The 22980-nt window shown below is 44.8% G+C and overlaps 1 protein-coding gene and 1 pseudogene across 1 annotated transcript; one reads left to right on the top strand and one right to left on the bottom strand.

Annotated features, from left to right (window-relative positions):
- Positions 1-6517: 6517 nt before the first annotated feature.
- LOC125723842 (E3 ubiquitin-protein ligase TRIM47-like) lies at positions 6518-13107 on the bottom strand (annotated as a pseudogene).
- Positions 13108-19220: 6113 nt separating this feature from the next.
- On the top strand, positions 19221-22980 carry LOC125723835 (uncharacterized). The gene is given in 3 exon segments (XM_049000668.1): positions 19221-19981; positions 19984-22256; positions 22258-22980. Coding segments are annotated over 3 exon segments (3249 nt in total). The 5' UTR covers positions 19221-19611; the 3' UTR covers positions 22864-22980.

The raw sequence follows: 22980 nt of genomic DNA, 5'->3' as shown, positions 1-22980 counted from the left end.
ATAGATTCAGGACTAACATAAAGTAGCTAACAGAATCTCAGACTAACAAAAGGTGCAAATACATACTCAGTTGGTTACATTGTGTTGATTACATTATAATGTTTACATTGTAATGATTACATCATGGATATTTGGCATACTTTTTAATAATATCATAATACTTGTATTCTATGGTATATAGTGCTAAATAATCTTCCATATATTTCCCCCCTTTGGGACTATCTATAAAACAAAACAGGTGTTTAGTACCAAATTAGGACCCAATATACTCATTTTTAATTCTTAATTAAAAATTAAGGATGGCATGGTGGTGCAGTGGTTAGCACTGTTGCCTCACACCGCTGGGACCCGGGTTCGAGTCTCCGCCTGGGTTACATGTGTGTGGAGTTTGCATGTTCTCCCCATGTCGTCGTGGGGTTTCCTCTGGGTACTCCGGTTTCCCCCCCAGTCCAAAGACATGCTGAGGCTAATTGGAGTTACTAAATTGCCCATTCAGTAGGTGTGCATGAGTGAGTGACTGGTGTGTGAGTGACTGGTGTGTGAGTGTGCCCTGCGATGGGCTGGCCCCCCATCCTGGGTTGTTCCCTGCCTCGTGCCCATCACTTCTGGGATAGGCCCCGGACCCCCCGCGACCCAAGCGGTTTGGAAAATGGATGGATAGATGGATAGACGATGACAATATATATGGATATATGGATGTCAATGGCTCGGTGGTCAGAAAATGGTGAAGCTATGATGTTTGTTTAAATATTTCCTAATTCATTAGAAATAAGCTAAAAATCAGTTTGTGACTGATTTGAAAAGGTCCAACACATTTGGTTGGAAAATCTCTTGTTTAATCTCTTCCATCATTTTTTCTTTTTTCAGAGCCTATCATGACTATGTATAGTTATTGCCGTCACTGGATGATAAATCCAGACAGTAGTAAATCTGCATATAGTTCACAGTACACGGTAAACAAAACAAGTTGGCTTGCAGCTCTAATCAAAGCGTGTTCTTCAGAGTGCCGTCTTGACTCCTTCGTCCTTGTACATTAAATGCCACAACCACATGCTCACAAGTGAGACTGGAAACGAAGGAACCGACCAAGATGGTTTTCTCGTTGCCCCCTGGTGGACATGACCTTCAATCCTCCAGATAGATGTAAACTACGCACGCAAGTTTAGTTGGGTCGTGTGAAGTCATGGCCCTAAAGCACAGACTTAGGAGATGTTCAGTGTCACAGCCAGATTGGGTAAGACTGCAGGTGCCGTCTTAGGACAATATTAAAGAATCTGAAAAAAGTACACTCAGCGAATGCACAAAAAGAGCAAACGTGAAGGAAGGACTTTAGGAGGAACAAAGTGCATCAAAGCCCACAGCTACTCTCTCTCATCTGACTCCATTTGTGTGTCACCTACACACTGGGTCAGACAATGTGTTTAATACATTAAACTGATCTTTACTGAATATCAAGCCTTTGGTTGGAAAATCTTTATTAATGACTGATTGTATTATCAGGATAAACTTTGATTTTTATGCGTTAAACTGAAATGGGGTCAAATGAAAACTATGCAGCAGCCCTGATCAAACCAGCTACTCCTACCTGCCCTTAATCAGTGAGACTAGAGCACTTAGGGAAGGAGGTGGAGCAGCCGCCTTATTTAATGGGTTTGAATTATTTTTACAAGTCAGGCACTACTTTCTGTCAGAAGGGTAATTATGAATCTGAATGAACAGAAATTACATGTGGAGTTCCTCAAGGGTCCGTTATTGGCAGTGGGCAGTGGTGGCTTAATGGTTGTTGGATTGAATCCCCGACCACCAAGGCACTGCTGAGGGACCCTAAGCAAAACACTGCTCTCTGGGCGCTGAATTAGCTGCCCCTTGTTATGTCACGATGTCACATATGGGTTAAATGCAGAGGACACATTTCGGTGTTGTACACTGTGTGCTGTGGTGTGTCAACACTGATCACCAATTAGAATTATAATCCTCACTGAGCCTCTTTGTTCAACATCTACATGCTTCCATTTGCTCAGATTACGGAACACTAAAAAATCTCTGGAACACTCAAGGCCATGTTATTAGTAATTTAAAAAAAAATCACAACAAATAATAATCCATTGTTATGCATTATAATCATGGCTTTAAATATTTATCAAAAGGCATAACACATTATAGGCATGCTTATTATGCATAATGAATGACGTATGAAGCTCTCATCTTTAGTGCACTATAAATACCTTCATAATGCATTATAATGATCGGTATAAGCATTAAGGATGCTTTGTATTGCATTATGAAGGTATCTATAGTGCCTTATAGTTGAGTGTGTCATAAAGCATTCATAAAGCATTATAATGGTGGATATAATGTGTTATGCTTTTTTATAAATATTTATAGCTGTGTTTAGAATGCTTTATGAGTGCAGTATAATTAAGCAATGACACATGAGAAGATACTCTGATATATCATGGCTGTGATTCGGTCAAAGGCACAAGGCTATAAGCCACCACAAAAAAAAAAAAATAGTTCTCATAACATCAGTGCAAGTGGGAGGGGCCATCGCGTCCAAACCGTCCGCATACCTGGATAATTCAGTCAATCACCAATATAGTTTTGTCTAATATTTCCGGTGCCAGCAGTAAAACAACTAGCCAGCTTTTATCGGAGTAACTTTGCATTGTAAATGAAAACCATGCCACAGGTCTGATAAATAAAATATTATGGCACTTGAGTGGCGAAGAGATCATGAGGCAGATTGCAAAGTTCAGTTACTGGCATCTTTAATAGTGCGACTGTTAAAAGGACAGTTGGCAGCTTATAAAACTTATTCTGGAACAGAAAAGAATAAATCCAACAAAACGGAATACATATGTGTGATGCCCGGCACGTCCGCTCCTCGTGTGTGCTACGCCCCCTGATTACCCACGTGTTCTTTCATGATTGTACCCAGCTGTGTCCGATTATTTTCAATCAGTCCTGTGTATTTCAGTCCGTGTCTTACCTGAGTCTTTTGTCTGTCATTGATGTTAGTTGGCGTTTCATGTCTCCTGCTCCCTGTTTATTTATTAAATCCCTGGTTTACCCCGACTTCCGCCTGCTTCCTGCCCGTTCGCCTCGCACGATCGCCGTTCCGTCCGGCTTTGAACGTGACAATATGAACCTTTACTGTCACTGTCACCTATGTTCATTTTCTAAACTGGTGGAAACACAGGCAGGTTCTGAAAAGGTATCAAGTGACAACCAGCCAGTGTTGTGCATGAACGAGTTCAAAAGAACGCGTTCATTGAACACGTTCATATTTCAGTGAACTTTGAACTGAACGCAACTTATTAGTAAATCAAGAACTTGAACGTGAATTTTATGTGTGATGAACGGCGTAGACGTCGTTCACTGTTAGAATGCAATTAAACATGCGGGATTTATTTTCACCTGATGAGTCGAGTGACAAGGTCGGCTCACACATTTAAACAGCATGTTGCGTTGTCACTTGCGTTGTCACAAGGGCTCCTCCGCTCGAAAAATAAAATGCACAGGCTGACTCTCGCTCAGCGCTTGTGTGCAGTGCATCTTGGGTAACGTAGTGTAAAGCCAAGGACAGTCGAATCTAATGTCTTTTGCTTCACACTCCGTTTCCCATAATGCACACACACACACTTCTCATAGGGCACAGCCTTGGCAACGCATGAGCGCGAAGCGAACTGCTGCAGCAGTAACCATGGCAAGCGCAGACGAGGAAAGCTCAACCACCAGAGGAGCTGGCACAGAAAACACGGATGATGCTGGCTGTAACTTTGACAAGGTTTTTTTTTTTTGATAAGGAATTCATTGAGGTTATCAGTAATTTAAAAGCTGAACTTGCTGAGCTTGACTTTGTATGCACAACAGCTGACTGCTGGTCAGCTGTCAATAAAGGATTCATGGGCATCACAATTCATTGGCTTGATAAAAATGATGTGTCACTCAGGAGACTAGCAGCCCTTGCATGTCATCGTGTCAGAGGGTCACACACATATGATGTCCTGGCTAAAGTGCTGACAGATGTGTACAAGGAATTTAAAATTCAAAACAAAATTGTGTGCACAGTGACTGACAATGCTTCCAATTTCATCAAAGCATTCAGCTGTTTTGGAAACAGTGTTGTTATTAGAGCAGCTGATGAGGTGACTGAAGGCAGTGACACAGGATCTACCCCTGCTGAGAGCTCCGATGATGAGGACGATGGTCTTGAGCCTGCACCTCTGTCAGAGTTAGAGGATCCCTGCCTCCCACCTCATAGAAGGTGCATGGCCCATACTTTAAATCTTGTTGCCATAGATGCAAAGAATGTAACGGATAGGCTGTACAACAAATTAGCGAGGCCTGTATTTTCCAAGGCATCTGCTCTGTGGAATAGGGTGAAAAGGAGTGCGAAAGCCTCAGATTTTGTTGAGGAAAAGCTAAAGATTGGCTTTGTCACTCCGAACGACACACGTTGGAATTCTATGTTCCTCTCAATGCAGCGCCTGGCTCACATAGCCACCTTGACTCCCCAGACCAGCAATCTAACAGTGCCATTGGATGCCACTCCTGAGTATGACAGACTCCTTCTGCACACCATCTGTGATGAGTTTGGGCTTCGTCGATTCACTCCAGAGGAAATAGACTTCATCAACAAGTTTGTGAGTGTGATGGGTCCCTTGGCATGTGCTCTGAACATCCTTCAGGGGGAAAAAAACACATTCCTCGGCTACCTGGCTCCTACCATTGTGCAATTGAAAAATGATTTGGATGGTCTGTTGGATGAGAGTTCAAAGCCTACAGCTACACCAGGTCTGACGGCATGCCGCCCCCTCATCCAAACCTTTATTTTAACCCCCTGATGACCTTGAGGGGAAAAAGAGTGCTTCATCCTTTTTTAAGTTCAAGCAAAGCCCATCAGCTGTCAATAAGTCTGAGGTGGACATCTATCTGGACGCCCCAACCACTGACGAGTTTACTGAATACATGCTGCTGCCCAAACTGAAGAAGCTCTTCATCAAATATAACACAGCAATCCCATCAAGTGCTCCAGTGGAGAGACTCTTCAGTACCGGTGGCCAGATATTTAGGCCCAGGAGAAACCGATTGGGAGATGCCAACTTTGAAAAGCAACTGCTGTTAAACGTGAACAAAAAACAGTTTGGACTGAAGCCGTAGGCATGGTCTGTGGAGTGTTCATTACTTACTACAACAATGGCTTCTGTATGTGAAAGTTTTTATTTTTAATAGTTCAGTGAGATGGTGCCACACACCTTCAAGAAGCGTGAGAGTTTTTTTTTTTTTTTTAAATAAAACTAAACAGATATTTTGCTGAATAATAAATCTTCTGTTCTGTCTAGTTTTCATTTGAGATGGATATGATGCCGATATGTGTTTACAGTACTTTTCTTTTCCTTCCCTTGTCTAGTATTGGGGCAAGAGATAAATAAACCATAAATAAGAATCATATTTGTGTCCTTTGTCTATACATGTCCATATATGCAAGAATGTAGATAGGTTATAGATGTATGGCAAAACAAAATAAATTTTCATTTAGACTATACATCGCACCTAAAAATAAAATGAACTGAACTTTGAACTAGTTCAAAAATTAAAATTGTGAGCTATGAATGTGAACAGTTCACTTTGAGCATGTGTGAACTGAACTTTGAACTAGATCGTGAAAAGTGTGAACTTGCACAACACTGCAACCAGCCCAGCACCAGCTCCATGTTGGTGGAAATGAGGCATCAGTACAGTCTTCCCAGGTCCAGCCCAAGTTATGCTTAAAATCCGCCCAATGGAAGCTGAAACCAGCCCAATAAGAGAGAGAGAGAAGGATTTCTCTCTACACCAGATACGGAAAAGCTTGTTCATGTGTTTATTTCCAGCAGGCTAGACTATTGAAATGGTGTCTTTGCAGGTCTTGGTAATAAATCAGTCAGACAGCTGCAGCTCATCCAGGATGCTGCCACCAGAGTCCTCACTTACACCAAGGAAGTGGAGCATATCACACAGCTCCTTAATCACTGCACTGGCTTCCTGAGCATCACAGGATTGGTTTTTAAATATTATTACTTGTGTACAAGGCACTAAATGGCACTAACTTCCTTGAACCTTGTGAAGCATCCAGACCCCTGAAAGTTTACTCAGTGTCCCAGAATGAAGACCAAACAGGCTGAAGCAGCTTTTAGTGTCTATGCTCCCTGTCTGTGGAACAAGCTTCCTGAAGACCTGAGGTCTGCTAACACTGTCAGCTCATTATAATCAGGGCTTAAAACGTTACTGTTGCTGCTTTGTTTCAGTAAATTAAATCAGCAGGAGTTTAGTTGTACGCTGCCTCTACAATCTCACTTCTTTTTAGATAACTGTTTATTTGTGTTTTGGGCTTTTAGACTTTTTAAAATAGTTTTTTAAATTGACAATGAACGTGTTTGTAAGTCCCACACCAAAGTTCCGAAGTACCGAAAAAGTACCACAGCTGCAATGATGCTTTTGGTACTGGAACTTCTGGTACTGGTACTCGACCGGAAGTTAATGGAAAAGGGAAAGAACCAAAAGTACCGAACCTGGTGCAGTGGAAAAGCACCCTGAATAAACTTACCTTACTTTGCAATTGGATTCAAAGTCCACTGAGATAAAAAGCTCATGTAAATGTGAAAGACCAGGAGGCAGCGGGAGAGAGAAAGAGAAGCTCCACTAGCAGTAGAAAACGAAACACAGTAAAACACAGTAAAACACACTCCACCTCATACAGGGAGAGAGAAGCGTGTGTGTGAACAGACTCACAGTGTAAGAATTCTGCTCTGGTCCTGGGCACTAATACTGGTAGGACGGTGTCTTTGGTAACTAGAAGGAGACAGAGAGAAACAGGGATGTGAGTAAAAGGAATTTACTTGTGGGAGATGGACTTCACTCACTGTGGAGATAACAGCAGTGGGGTATTATCATTATGAGGGACAATCATAGGCATTTTAACAAACTGCAAATCATGGTAAGTTACACATAATACAGATTTTTGGTTTCTATAATGTAGAAGAAACATGTTTCATGTGATCTGGGTTTTGCAGCCAGTAGAATGTGAAGCTCTTTCACCAGTTATCACAAAGATTTAAACTTATTGTAAACAAACTGACTTGGTCACACAAATGTGAGGCTGACTGTACTGCATACTCTCTCTGCACGGTCCACATCAGGGAGGGCCAATCTTACCCGCAAAGTCCAGTGTGTATGCAGGTCTTTGGGGTAACCTTTAGGTCAGCTGTTCAACCACAGGTGTGAGACCCTTCAGCCAATCAGTCCTCTAATAAGTAATCCAGCAAAAGCAGCCCTTTCTGGGTAAGATTGGCCAGCCCTGGTCTACATTAACATGAACAGACTAGAAAATGTATTAACCTGGTGATGGATCTCTGCCATTTTCATTCTGCAAACATTCTCCAGTTGATCTTTCAGCTCAGAAACCGCCTTCCTCAAATTCCCAAAATCAGATCTGGGACTGACAGAGATTCTGGGTCCAAATCCAGCTTCAGGAGTGACAGGAAGAGCCTGGCGCCTCTACAGACACACAGTCTGATTAAACAGCTTCATCAATACAAATGTGTATTGCAATCTAATTAACAGAACCTTTAGCATCTGACCAATGACAGACTAGTTGAAATACAAATGAGAACATGCATCCATTTGAATACTCTGGTTTTCTTATTGCCAAAGTAGCTGTTCTGTTACCTGGAGGAAATGGATGTGATCTTCTGTGTGTGAAAGCTGCTCCAGCTCAGAGTGTCTCCTCTTCAGTTCATCGATCTCCTGCTTCAGTCTGTCCATGTCTCCTTCAGCCTGACTCACTGCAGCCTTCTCCTGATCTCTGATCAGCTTTGTCACCTCAGAGCATCTTCTCTCAATGGAGCGGATCATCTCAGTGAAGATCCTCTCGCTGTCCTCCACTGCTGACTGTGCTGAGCTCTGTTGGTGACACAGGGAGCAGAGGACAGTAAATTACAATTGGCCCCTTTTGAGACTCCAGAGAGCCTCATTGTACAATAGAGATGTGAGCCGACAGGAGGTATAAAAACAGCACAGGACTGGGGTTTGGAGCGACACCATGCTGGACGCCTCAGGTACTAAAACCCAGCCAGCACTGATTGGAAATGATCACTCATTAAGCTCATACACTGTCAGCTGCAGGGATTTGGCAGAGACTGGTGGCTGTATGGGGCAGGTTGGTTGTCACCATTAGGTCTCAGTTTAATAGGTGACTTTTTCTGTGTTTATTTGCATTACGCTGGATTGTGAAAAGTTGCATTTTTCTCAAATGGGCATTTATGGTATTTTTTTAAATAAATAAGCCACTACTGCTGCAACACTTGGTTAAACTCTGTAATCCAGCAACTTTATCCCACTGACCCAGAATAACCCACAGCAGCATTAATTTGATTAATCCGCACAAGTCTGTAAATCTGCAATCTGTTGAATCTGAGAGAAGATTCATTATGATCACAAGCCAGCTGTTATCTTCTCCTCAGGTTCATACTCACTGTGAATGAGGCCACAGCCTCTCTCAGCTCCTGCAGCTCCTTCTCTCTCATCTGAATTCTCTGCTGAAATTCCCTCTGTGTTTCACCCATTTGTTTCTATAGATAGGAAACAAGACGACAAAACAAGTTTGTTTCATTAGCTGAGATCACATTCATTTATCATCCTGTCCAGGGTGGACCCCAGCCTTGGGCCCTATGCTGCCTGGGAAAGGCTCCAGGCACTCCCCCTGACCCTGACCTGGATTACCGGATAGGAGATGGATGGATGGATGGATGGATATTCATTAATGATTTATTGACTGTAGGTAGGATTCAATGGACATAGACCCTTTGGTCCTGTTTCCACCTGGTATTAACATGCGTCCTGGGTGATCCAATCACAAGTGGACAGCGGTAATTACCCAGGACGCATTGAAGATACATTGAGATCCAATCACGCAACCCACATTGGGAGGTGGTCTGGGCTGCACATGGCCACATTCTTATAGCAATGTGAAGGCGAATGTGTCCTGGGCTGCACTGCAGGACCGGCTACTCAACTGACGTCCTATTAGATTGATGTCAGATCGCATGTGTGTTGATAATGGGCCACTGTGTATAAACTGCACTGTGAACAACAATAATGCATCTTTTCTCCTGCGACCCTAAAAACTCTGAATCCGCTGGGAAGTTGGTTTAATATTGGACTGTTGTGACCCATTCATATGGAAACTGTGTCAAAGTCAGCATCACTGATGTTCCACGCAAATTCAGAAAGGAAAATGTGTAAAATGGGATTCATTAAAGATTCTTCAGAATTTGAACATATCATATATTTAATGTGCATGTTGGGGCGCAGCCTGGTGCAGGCAGGGAAACAAGGTGAGGATCCACTTAAAAGCTCCAAGACAAAGGGAATTAATGAGACTGAACCAAACTGGAAAGACACACAATAAAGGAACAACAAGGGGTCAAAACTAACCAGGGAAAAAGTAGCTAAGAAAATGACACGTAGACTAACAGAGGGAATGGGGCAGCTAGTGATGTTAAGCTTGACAATAAAAAAGCGATTCACTACATTCTGAAGCACAGCTTCAGTTTCCTTCGTTCCACCCTGAACATGTGACCATGGTCATCTGAAGCTTCATTCTGCACTCAACCATGTGACTGCTTTGGAAACTGAAAATGTGGCACAATCCTCATTACCGGTTTCAAACCTGGTGTACAGCACATATTTCGGCGTACACACACAGCGCAGCGTAAGTTTTAATCATCATAATAATTTTATAATAATTCATTTTCAATCATTAATTTAATAATAATAATTATTATTATTATTAGTCATTATTGTGTCCAAGGTTCAGTTTAATTGTATGAATACATAATATCAGATTTGGGTGAGGGTATTACCCAATAATCTGTATAATTTTCCCAGTATAGAGACCAAGAAACAAATGATTGATGAGGCTTTGGTCAATATGCACAACCCTTCACCATAGTGGATAACGCAGGATTTAGGGAGGTTGTGGGGATCCTGGATCCAACCTACATTCTCCCATCCAGGCAAACATGAAAGGGTTTGGTGACAGAAACATTTAAGATAGAAAAAGAGAAAGCAAAGGAAGAGGTGAGAAAGGCCAAAGCAGTAAGACTAACATCTGACATGTGGACATTCATACATATGGAAGCTTATTTAGCAGTCAAATGCCATTTTATAAATGACAAGACTGAGCTGTCGACCGTATTATAGGGAGCAGGAAAATTCCCAGAGTCTCATTCTGCAGAAAACATGGCTGCAGTTGAGGCAGCCTGATGGAGGAGTGGGGAATACAGAATAAAGTCCGATGGCTCACACTGACGCTGCACAAAATGTGATTGTCTGTGTCAGACACACAACCTGCATTGCAGGTTTCTGTAGCCAATCTAATGCTCAGGCTGCTGTAGCGAACTAACAAAGACAGATGTAAGACAATTAACCAATAACAACAGTGCAGGGAAAACAGGCAACAAGTGCAGTAACTTATATTAATGAACACAAGACTAGGAAAACTCCCACAAACACTGAAAGTAAGAAACACACACAAGGAATTCAATACTTAGAAAGTACAGAAACATGTGGAACATAATAAAACAAGGCACAAGCTTCACAAGCAGAACAGAGAACTAATAAACACTGGGAAGAATAGAAAAGCAATAATTAAATGAAAGAGGTGAGGTTGGTTCCTGACCTGCCTCAAACCCATAACCAGCTGGTCCCAGCCTCTGTGTCACACACTCATCCCATTGAGTCAAATGCAGCCATGTGGGGAAAAGGAAGAACACACTAGGGCCAAAGACGATGAGAGGACAAAGGGGATGGATAGCGATGGCTGCTGGCCACACGGGGAAGAGACACAAGGACAGGCACTGAGACGAAGCTTCATTATTTATGTCAAAGCTGCTCCACGCGTTATTAATATTAGTGAAATGTGCCGGTAAAAATGACATGAAGGTAAAATTCAGCATATCAGACAAAACAATGAACCTCTTTGTTAATATTTTCATAAATTTTGACCTTCACTGGTTATCATTGAAAGCCAAAATATTATCCTATGGCAACCAACACAATGCTTTAAAGGCTGAACCCTTTAACCTTGAATAGAAAAGTATTAATCTACGTACATCTTAGTACCGAAAGACCTTTTATAACATGTACATTTGTACTGTGTTAATGTAGGTAAGGCAAGGTAAGGTACGGAGGTAAGGTAAGGTAAGGTACGGAGGTAAGGAGCACACACTGAGTACAGTGCCTTACCGCACCCACCACACGACGAACCACCTCAGGGCTGAGAACCTGAGTGCAGCCGTGCAGTGGGTGACACCTCAGCACCACACCAGTCCCAATGGAACAGTGTGAGTTTTATCCGGTGGCTGCAGTGCCAATCCTGCAAAACACCTCCTGATGGAGTATAGAAATGCATGGCGATAATGTGAAAAGTTAAACTTTATTGTGAAAATATTATTTTATAATAATAATTGTCTAATGAAAATCGCAACATTATTACGAAACAATAAATTGTAGCATTTAAAAATTATACATAGAAGACAAGTGTTATTATGAAATATAATTTTATGAAATGTATGAAATTTTATGAAATTATTTAAAAATAAAAGGATACATTATTGAAATATTTATCATTTTATTTATATTTTTTGATATACTTATTATTTTATTTTGAGTGTCATGGCGTCCCGTACAAACATCTTCGGCGGCACGGCCTTACTGTACTGTGGCTCTAGTGAGTTCTTCTGTACTATGAAGGGTTACTGGCTTCTCGGGGTAACTTGTCGGATGTAAGGTACCACAGTTTAAATGGACTTCATATTTGTTTACTTACATTTTGCCCAGACTACCTTAAATCCGACAAGCTAGTAACCCCGGACAAGTAGGTCATGACAACTTTACCGAACCAGACTTGATCTGAGTGTTTCGTAGCAATTACACTATCATGTGTTAAGACAAAATCCATCCATCCATCCATTTTCCAAACCGCTTATCCTATTGGGTCGCGGGGGGTCCGGAGCCTATCCCGGAAGCAATGAGCACGAGGCTGGGAACAACCCAGGATGGGGGGCCAGCCCATCACAGGGCACACTCACACACCATGCACTCTCACATGCATTCCTACAGGCAATTTAGCAAGTCCAATTAGCCTCAGCATGTTTTTGGACTGTGGAGGGAAACCGGAGTACCCGGAGGAAACCCCACGACGACATGGGGAGAACATGCAAACTCCACACACATGTGACCCAGGCGGAGATTCGAACCCGGGTCCCAGAGGTGTGAGGCAACAGTGCTAACCACTGCACCACCATGCCACCCCAAGACAAAATCCATTTATTTAAAATGAACTTTTAGATAATAACAATAATTGATACTTTCACTGATCCCTTTGGGGAAATTGTTTTAGATAGAAAGGGGAAATTCTTTTAAATTAGCCTGACCTGTATCTCCGCCCTTCCTGTAGCAGCTGAGACTGTATCATGGCCTCTGTGTTCATCCATCGTACAGAGATAACAGATACACTGCTGGTCGGTATGGCAGTAGACCTCCAGCGGTTTGTCATGGTGGGAACAGACCTTGTCCTTCAAATGGCCGATGGCATCAATGAGCTTGTGCTGTTTTGGATGGTGAAGTTTGTTGTGAAGCTGCAGGTCAGTTTCACAGTAGGAGGCCAGACACACCAGGCAGGACTTGACAGCTTTGTGTTTTCTCCCAGTACAGACGTCACACTCCACATCTCCAGGTCCAGCATACTGGTCAGCAGGAGTAGCTGCTTGTAGTCCAGTCTTCTTCAGTTTCTCTACCACTTCAGCCAGCATGGTGTTTCTGCCCAGAACAGGTCTGGGTATGAAGGTCTGTCTGCACTGGGGGCAGCTGTAAACTCCAACATGATCTTCCTGATCCCAGCAGCTCTAAATGCAGCTCATACAGTAACTGTGTCCACAGGGAATAGTTACTGGATCCTTTAGTAGATCCAAACAGATTGCACAGCTGAACTCGTTTACATCCACTGCAACTCTGGCTTCTGCCATTTTACCACGAACACTGATAGGATTCAGTCTCGTTTTCTCTCACAGTCGTCTGTGTGTGACAGTGGGAGGAACTTCCTGCTTCTCAGACTGCAGCAGGTGTGGTTTTGGACTGAGACCAGACTGAGAAGAGCAGACTGGGCAAACAGTGGAGCTGCAGTTTATGAACAAAATAGTACATTATACAAACTGTACCCAAACCGAACATTTATTTATCTTTTATGAGAATAACAGTTACTGACATTGTTTTTCTGTAAACAAACTATAATCCTACTCTTTGATTTTGTGCAGTAGATAGAAATTAGGTATAAAGGTATAAGAGAGCAGATCTACTGAGAATGAATTTCTGTGTCGGTTTAGAATCACGTTTGGGATCATGTGGTTTCAGGTGAAACATGAAGGGATGTGCAGTTATAGACAGACTGTGTCAGGATTAGACAGAACAAGCTTTGACAAGTACTGTCAATGCACAGATTTGTTTTTTTACATTATTCTATATACAATATTCATGAAAATATATGTCATCTCTTCCTTTTCTTTCTGTGTGTTTGTGCAGGGAGTGTATTTATGTTAGGAAGGACAGTCAAGTTCAGAGTGATCATTTTAATCATCCAAAATAATTCCATACTCTAATAATGAAAATTTATTCTAGATATTCATTGAACACTACTCTTATATTTAAGCCAAAAGTTAATGGACCAGCTTCAGCCATCCCGAGGAACAGAAAGATCATATATCAAAAAAGTATCCAACAAATTCCAATAACCGCAGTACAGGGTTATGGGACACACACATCACAGGAAGCACAGGGCACAAGGCAGAGACACCCTGGATGGGATGCCAGTCCATCACAGGGCAAACACTCACTCACATGTGGAGGACAATCAAGAGACACTAATTCACCAAACTGCATGATCTTGGACAGCAGGAAGAAACCTGAGGAAACCCACAGGAACACGGGGAGAACATGCAAGCTGTACATGCAGAACCAGGAGTGGGAACCACACCCACAAGCCTGGAGGTGTGAAGTGAGAGCAGCTGGTCTGAAGTCCTGAAGGGAGCTGGAGCGCCATTTCTTTGGAACAGTGTGGAGCCGTCCTGCATTACTGCTTATCCTGTACAGGGGGGTGGGGAGCCTGGAGCCTGTCCCAGGTGGCACAGGGCAGGGGACACAATGGACAGGATACTAGTTTATAGCAGAGCACAAACTCACACATACAGACTCACACTAAGGGCAGCTTAGAGATTCCAATCGGCTGATCGCAGTTTCATGTTCTCCAAAGTAGGAGGAGAAAGGCTACATTGGAAGAACATGCAGACTTCACACGTACAGCAGGAGGGACAGGAAACAAGCCAAGAGACAGAGGTTACACCCCGAGACCCCACACCCCCCCACAATCACACATACTGTTAGGATTTATGTAAAAGTTACATTTTAATGCTACAAAATGATGACTGACTATGACCTTCATATTCCAGAACTGTGTTGGAATCTATGCTGACTGTAAGAATGTTACCTTACAGGATTTACCCGTTTCTGTGCCCTGTACCTACAGTAAGGAGCTGGGATCTCTGCTCCTTCAAAGCAGACATACTCACTCACATATGATTACAGTTCTAGTACATAGCAGATACTGTTGCTGAAAGTGGTGAACAAGTGAGGCAAATATAACAATGCAAACATGCCGCTGTCAAGGTGCCGCCTGGGCACTAGTGCAGCTAGGCTGGTATTTCTGGGCTCCACAGACATCACTGGTGGTTGGTGTCGTGGTCACCGGGATGAAAGACTCGTGCAGCAGGTGTTTCTCAGACAACAAACAGGGACTTACTGGGATCAGGATGGGAGGCTATGGAACCGGCAACACGTAAGGCACAACATCAGTGATCGAACTGGGGAACACTGGACCAGGAAGCACTTAAATGGAGGACTAATGATGGAAGAGACTGGAGACAGCTGGGAGTGTTTAACATGAGGGATGGAACGAGACGCGAGACCAACGAGCAGCAGGCATGGCTTATTAGAGCCACGTCAGGGAGGTGGCAGGACATGACGTTTGCGGCTATGGTTAGGGTTAGGATTAGGGTTAGGTTCAGAGTAAAGTGTTTGTGGCAGAGAGCAGTCAGTAGTACAAGGACACGACTACACCACCTGGGGAATTTCACCACAGGAAAAATTACTCTAAATTAAGAGCACACAAGTTCATTTACCGAATGGAGCTGGAGACGTGTTTGTACTATTAACAGGTTGTTGAAAATATAAAACAAAGAAACAAGACAAGCGCTTTAGCATCAACAACCTTAAAAAATAAACCAGCAACCAGCCTTTGGCCACCGGCTGACTAAACCCAAGCAAGAGACAGGTGTCCGGGAAAGTTGGTCAAAAGGGGGAATAGAGTCCCCTAAACTAACACACACACACACAGACACACACACACACACACACACACACACGCACACACACACCTGTGCTCCACCACACTGATCCCCACACAAATATACTGCACAAGGTGAAAGTGTGAACACCACCACCCCAGACCAATCAAATCTTAGTCAGCCAGATCAATCGAGGCAGCCACTGCTCACAGTCTCCCAGAAAATACCCCAATCTAACCAAGAATCTGAGTGTTGAAAACTATGAAGAGTGCAAACAATGAGTAGCAGAATACAGGCTATCCCTCTGTATCAGTCCCATACAGAAAGAAAGGGCGGCCCAAAGTCTGTTAAGTCGCAGAACTAGGGAATGAAACAGCTCCAAATGCAGGAAAAGGTGCGACGATCCTTAGCGCGTTCCAAGGCTCCCAGCACATCGCCGATGTCCCACCGAGGATCAGGAGCTTCAAGCAGCAGTTGTTGGGCGACATCGGACCGCCTGAGGACAAGACAAGACTGATGGAAAAGAAAAACTGACGTAGGAAACACAGCAGCCACAGTGCAGGTTCAAACTATTATTGTCTGACAAACCTGCTGGAAGAGGCATAAACTGAAGCTGACGAGCAACTGAAACTGTAATCCTGGCAACAACCGTAACTACAATTAAAACACATCAAGTAAAGCAACTGACAAGTAGCTATAGGCCTAGTCACCAGAATAACTTGCAACCACTGGAGCTGCAACACAGACACCAGAGAAACACTGCAATATAAAATATTACCATTAGCCATTTAAATCAAGCAGAGGATTAACGCTAATTAAAACAGCAAAACCTCCCACCAAGACACAGAATAAGTGTGAACCTCAGCCAGCATGCCAGCGTACCACGGCAGACCACTGCGGTGCGGAAGGGGAGTTACCGGACCGGGAAACGCCAATGACGCCTCCACACACTAGGGGTCCCCACACACACTTACCGGAAATAATCAACAAGTCCTACCCGAAAAATTCCACACTGCTACAGTTGGATGGCCCTGGGATTTTTCTCCAGAACCCCAAGGCTCAATGGAAGTACCGCGAGATTCTTAAACCCTTACCTGAGGGAGGAGGCTTCCAGCGTAAGGAGAGGTTCACCAGAATCCCCGGGCTGGATGGACATCGTTCATCCTTTACCTGGGGAATGAGGCTCCCAACTCGTGGTGACTTACCCAAGCCCTGGTGCTGGATCATCATTAAATGCTTACATGGGGAAAGAGAGACCTTACCCTTGGCCTCCAAGCCTGGACGTACCCTGAGCTCTAGACCCAAGCTTAACCCTAACCCATAAGCATAGGTTCGCAGCATGAACGGTTCTCACCTGATACCAGAAAACCATACATGTTCTTAATCTGAAAATCAGTTCATCATTTTTCCAGAAGGTGGCAGCACATCAACACTGCAAGCTTGGCACATCCCTTTGGATACAATGAGCTATCCTTATATTTTGAAATTTTTTAAAACTTATTTAAATCAGTAAAACAAATTGCTTCCAAAAAGGATAGAATCATGTCTACCCAATACCCCTTGGCACCATGTTAGTGTGAATGGAGTTTTCACTCCAGCCCTGAGGGATTCAGAGCAGACACAAAAGATTGTGAACCCATGTGTGATTTACAGTGAAAGGTGACTGAACACAACGCACAGCCTCTGTTATGACTCCACTGTTCACTATGGTTCAGCACCATCTATATTTCTATTATTTTTAAGGTATTTTACTTGTGGTTTTACACTTAACATGGTATCGACAGGCTTGCTCCAAAGAGATCTCATTGTATTTACACAGTGACAGTAACGCTGCCTTATCTTGCGAGAGGAAGTAGCATATGGGTGCGCTGCTAACGTTAGCATTAGCAAACCTAGCTGCCTAGCAGTGTTCGTAGTAACTCGTCAGTGTAATTCCACTACTTTTGTTTGCACCATCTATTTCAACATCGACGCGATTTTAATGTGATCGCTATGCAACCTTTAGCCCACTGTTATTTTCCTTGATTATGTAATTATACAGGGCAGGTCAGGCAGAGGGAGCAGACGCTGATGCAGCACATTGCCGCACCAACCACACGTCCAAACTGCTGGCGATCCTGGCCGGCGACCCCCCAGGCAGACACACGGTCGAATCCCACCCTTATTATAATTACTTTTATATGTAGTAATTGGTAATTAGTAATTTTCAGTAGCTTGCACAAGGCTGCTGATTAGCAACGTTATTCGTTGGCTGAATCCGAAATAGCTGTAGTGCTACGATGCTGGATTGTTACAGGGAAAGTGATAAATGCAGACCCCTTTATTCTGATTGCGTTAAAAATCAAATGTTTTTACTCAGATTTCATCCATTTGGTGGTGTGCTCTTTATAATATGCCATGTTTTTCTAAAAGAAGATTTGAATTGAATTGTAATGCCTGTATCTTGAAACGTAGCGTGTTGTCAGACTCTCCGATACACAGCTCTATGGTCCATACAGAGGAGATGAGGAACATGCAGTCTGCTAAGTCACGTGGTTACCTTTCGTTAGGTGGCTATGTTTACATACCTTAACGCAATTAAGATGTTTTCATGTAAACAGATTAATCGGGGAGCTCATTTATAAAGGCTTCGTGTGACTGAAAAAGACGAGAAGCATTCATACATACATTTATAGGAAGATTTTGGGATTTACAAAGAAAAACGTTTTGTGAAAAAGACACACATCTTGTGAACGAGGTTGAGAGATGCTGTTTTGACAGAATCCTGTAGAGGGCACTGTGTATGCTAAATCGAAGGCTCCAGGAATGTATTCGGCATTTATAATCATAAACAATAATAATTGAAATATTTGTGGGCACATGGCAATTGGCTCTGAGATTAAAGTTTTTTAAAATGAATTTGTTTAAATTTGTGGGCCGGCATGGTGGTGCAGTGGTTAGCACTGTTGCCTCACACCTCTGGGACCCAGGTTCGAGTCTCCGCCTGGGTTACATGTGTGTGGAGATTGCATGTTCTCCCCATGTCATCGTGGGGTTTCCTCCGGGTACGCCGGTTTCCCCCCACAGTCCAAAAACATGCTGAGGCTAATTGGAGTTGCTAAAAAATTACCTGTAGGTGTGAATGGTGTGTGAGTGTGCCCTGCGATGGGCTGGCCCCCCATCCTGGGTTGTTCCCTGCCTTGTGCCCATTGCTTCCGGGATAGGCTCCGGACCCCCCGCGACCCAGTAGGATTAGCGGTTTGGAAAATGGATGGATGGATGTATGATAGAATGATTAAGCTGTAGCACATTTCAAATAATATTTCATTTGTAACACATTTGTTCTCCAAACTTCTACATTTTTAACCTTTGGCCACAAGATCATCTTCTTCCTGCCAGTATCTTTTCTTTTCCTTTGATCCTCGGTTGTTGGAATCTGCTCTGCTGCTTGGAAGTTCCCTGGGGAGTTAGTGTTGGGGGGTTCTGGTGGAATGTGACCATCGGCAGCCATGGGCTGGATAGCGCTGTGGTGCTCAGCCTGGCTCTGTGCCCTTCTAGGGGCTCTGTGTCCTTTGTTAGCACAAACATTTTGCACACATGACATCACCATGCATACAGTATTTCTCGTATTTTACAAAATACAAAAACACTGATCAAAGTCTGTAGAAAAAAAACATTTTATTTCATGAACTAAGTCAAATATGAATCATAAAACACAATTAAAATACTTTTTTTGAATACATGCCTCAGAAATTGCACATCCCTGATTGTGCGTTACCTTCACTGAAACGTGGGCCAATGCTGCTGGGACACAAGTTGGGGCCTGATCAGCCCTGGCTGGGTCGCCTGAAGGAGGGTGTCTGATGTTGCGAGACCCGAAACACCCAAAGATCTCAGGAAACATCACTGATGATGTGTCCCAGGGCATCTACGGATGTATCTATTCACCTTTTTAACTGGCGTGACCAGTGACCCCCAGGAAGAGACTGGGTGACAACCAAGTAAGATTGGTGACAACTGGAGAGACAGTGACAGCACGGAAAGACGGCAGTTGGGGCAGGAAGGGTTAGCAGCCCAACCTGCATCTCCTGTGAGGGAGAACCCAGAATAAGCTACAGATCAACCCACAGATAAACACCCCCAGGGGAGCCCGAGAGGGGGGGAGGATGAGCACCCCATTAGGACGGACCTAATGACGACAACTTCTGAAAACGGAATATCGACGACGAGCAGATGCTTTTGCGGCAAGGTCTGCAAGAACGCCCGAGGCCTAAAGATCCATCAGAGCCGGATGAAATGCTTGGAGCAGGAGAGCGCAGCACAACGCACAGGAATAACGCCTGGTGAGACGCAGGAGGAGCCTGGCCCGGAGACAACCCACAGTGCCCAGAACCTCCAAGTGCCCAGCACTCCAACTCCCAGCAGAGTAGTCCAGAATCATCGTATTAAGTGGCCTCAAGCGAAGCAGCATGGGCTGTGGCAGCAGTTTGATGATGATACATCTAGAATTGTCAACTCAACAGCAAAGGGAGGCGTAGAAAGCCGACTGAAGTACCTGACCACCGTTTTGGGGCCGAAAGGTTTGGCGTCGAGCAGGCCAAGTCCAGTAAGCCCACTTACATCAACAACCGGAGGGCAGACAAAGTCCACCATTTACGAAAAGAACTGCGTACACTGGCAAAGCAGTTCAAGGTAGCAGATGAAGAGGAAAAGCCACCTCTCGCGGAGCTTCGACACACTATCCGGAAGCAGCTTAAGACCCTGCGCAGAGCTGAATGGCATAGGAGACGGAGGGTGGAGAGAGCCAGGAAGCGAAGTTCCTTCATAGCCAACCCCTTTCGTTTTGCTAAGCAGTTGTTGGGACAGAAACGAAGCGGACGTCTCGAGTGTTCCCAGGAAGAGGTGGACAACTTTCTGCACAATACCCTCAGCGACCCAGTCAGAGAGCAAGAACTTGGACCACAGACAGCCCTTAGGGTCATGCCAACCCCTACAGTGGAGTTTAACACCTCAGAACCCACTTGGAAGGAAGTCCAGGAGGTGGTAACAGCAGCCAGAGCCAGCTCCACTCCAGGCCCCAGTCAAGTACCCTATAAGGTGTACAAGCGCTGTCCAAACCTCCTCAGAATTCTATGGAAGTTGCTGCGAGTGATTTGGCGGAGGGGAACCATTGCAGACCAATGGAGACAGGCGGAGGGTGTCTGGATACCAAAGGAGGAGAACTCAACCAGGCTGGAGCAGTTCCGATCCATTTCACTTCTCAGTGTGGAGGGGAAGGTCTTCTTCAGTATCCTTTCCAGAAGGATGACAGACTTCCTCTTGAAGAACAAGTACATCGACACCTCAGTACAGAAAGGTGGCATTCCTGGAGTTCCTGGCTGCCTAGAACACACCGGAGTAATTACCCAGCTGATCAGGGAGGCACGAGAAGGGAAGGGGGACCTGGCAGTGCTGTGGCTGGACCTAGCTAACGCATATGGGTCAATTCCCCACAAGCTGGTGGAAACCATTCTGGACCGTCATTACATACCCGATAAGATCAAGGACCTCATCCTGAACTACTATGGGAACTTCAGGTTGAGAGTGACATCAGGGAGCATAACATCCAATTGGTATCGGCTCGAGAAAGGGATTATAACTGGTTGCACAATCTCAGTTATCCTGTTTGCCCTTGCCATGAATATGTTGGTGAAGGCAGCTGAGATGGAGTGTAGAGGCCCCCTGTCCAAGTCTGGAATTCGTCAGCCCCCCATTCGAGCCTTCATGGATGACCTGACAGTTACCACTACGTCAGTGCCTGGATGCCGGTGGATCCTTCAAGGCCTGGAAAAGCTCATTTGTTGGGCTAGGATGAGCTTTAAACCAATCAAATCTAGGTCCATGGTCCTGAAGAGAGGGAAAGTGGTGGACAAGTTTCGCTTCTGTGTGGACGGTGTAACGATACCAACGATCACTGAGAAACCAGTCGTAAGCCTAGGCAAGGTTTTCGACTGCAGCCTCAGAGACACAGCATCGGTCCGAATCACCATTAAGAAGCTTGAAGCCTGGTTGTCCACAGTAGATAAATCTGGCCTTCCTGGCAGGTTCAAGGCATGGTTATACCAACATGGCATTCTGCCCCGCATCCTCTGGCCGCTGTTAGTGTACGAGGTGACTATGTCCACTGTTGAGACCCTGGAGAGAAAGATCAGCTCTTTCCTCCGAAGATGGCTGGGCCTGCCACGCAGTCTAACTAGTGCAGCATTATACAGCAGAAGCAACAAACTCCAGCTTCCTTTCAGCAGCCTGGAGGAGGAATTTAGAGTTTCTCGTACAAGAGAGACACTTGTTTATCGAGAATCCAGCGACTCCAGAGTTGCTTCAGCAGGCATTGTGGTGAAGACTGGCAGGAAGTTCAGAGCTCAAGAGGGGCTAGAACTGGCAGAATCTCGTCTAAGGCACAGGGCTTTGGTGGGCACGGTGGCCGTTGGACGAGCAGGGCTGGGGTCATTCCCACAGCCACGGTTTCACCGGGCCCAGGGAAAGGACAGACGCCACCTTGTCCTGGAGGAGGTACGGGCAGGTGTTGAGGAGGTGAGGACCAGCAGGATGGTGAGCATGCAGCAGCAAGGAGCATCAGCAAGATGGGAAGGAGCGCTGGGGAGGAAGCTGACCTGGAATGACATCTGGAAGGCAGAGCCACAGCGTATCAAGTTCATGGTCCAAGCTGTGTACGATGTGCTACCAAGCCCTGCTAACTTATACGTCTGGGGGAAGTGCGACCTTTCAACGTGTCCCCAATGCCCAGGAAGGGGCACATTGGAGCACATCCTTAGCAGCTGCCCAGCAGCCCTTGGAGGGGGGACGCTACCGCTGGCGCCATGACCAGGTGCTGAAGACAGTAGCTGAGACCATAGCTACTGCAGTGGCTAACAATATACACACCCGAAGCCGGAGGGTAGTACCCTTTGTGAAAGCTGGAGAGAAGTCACGACCACAGTCAATTCCAACATCCAGCCTACTTTCATCGGCATCAGACTGGGAACTGCGAGTTGACTTGGGCAAGCAGCTCAAGTTTCCAGAGTATGTTACATCAACCTCATTGAGACCAGATGTAGTGCTGACTTCTGTCTCTTCTAAGCAAGTCCTCTTATTAGAATTAACAGTCCCTTGGGAGGACCGCATGGAAGAAGCCAACGAACGGAAGCGGCTTAAATACCAAGAGCTCATAGAGGAATGTCGGAGAAGAGGCTGGAAAGCCCGCTGCGAGCCAATAGAGGTGGGATGTCGAGGCTTTGCGGCTCGCTCCCTATGTAAAGTCTACACCTTACTTGGCATCACTGGAGCTGCAAAAAGAAAAGCCATCAAGTCCACCACAGAGGCTGCAGAGAGAGCCTCCAGGTGGATTTGGATGAAGAGGTCTGAAACGTGGGCCAATGCTGCTGGGACACAAGTTGGGGCCTGATCAGCCCTGGCTGGGTCGCCTGAAGGAGGGTGTCTGATGTTGCGAGACCCGAAACACCCAAAGATCTCAGGAAACATCACTGATGATGTGTCCCAGGGCATCTACGGATGTATCTAT

This window comes from Brienomyrus brachyistius, unplaced genomic scaffold, assembly GCF_023856365.1.
Source record: "Brienomyrus brachyistius isolate T26 unplaced genomic scaffold, BBRACH_0.4 scaffold52, whole genome shotgun sequence".
NCBI classification, from domain to species: Eukaryota; Metazoa; Chordata; class Actinopteri; order Osteoglossiformes; family Mormyridae; genus Brienomyrus; species Brienomyrus brachyistius.
The sequence above is the reverse complement of the archived record's forward strand: the minus strand, read 5'-3'. Positions and strand labels throughout refer to the sequence as shown.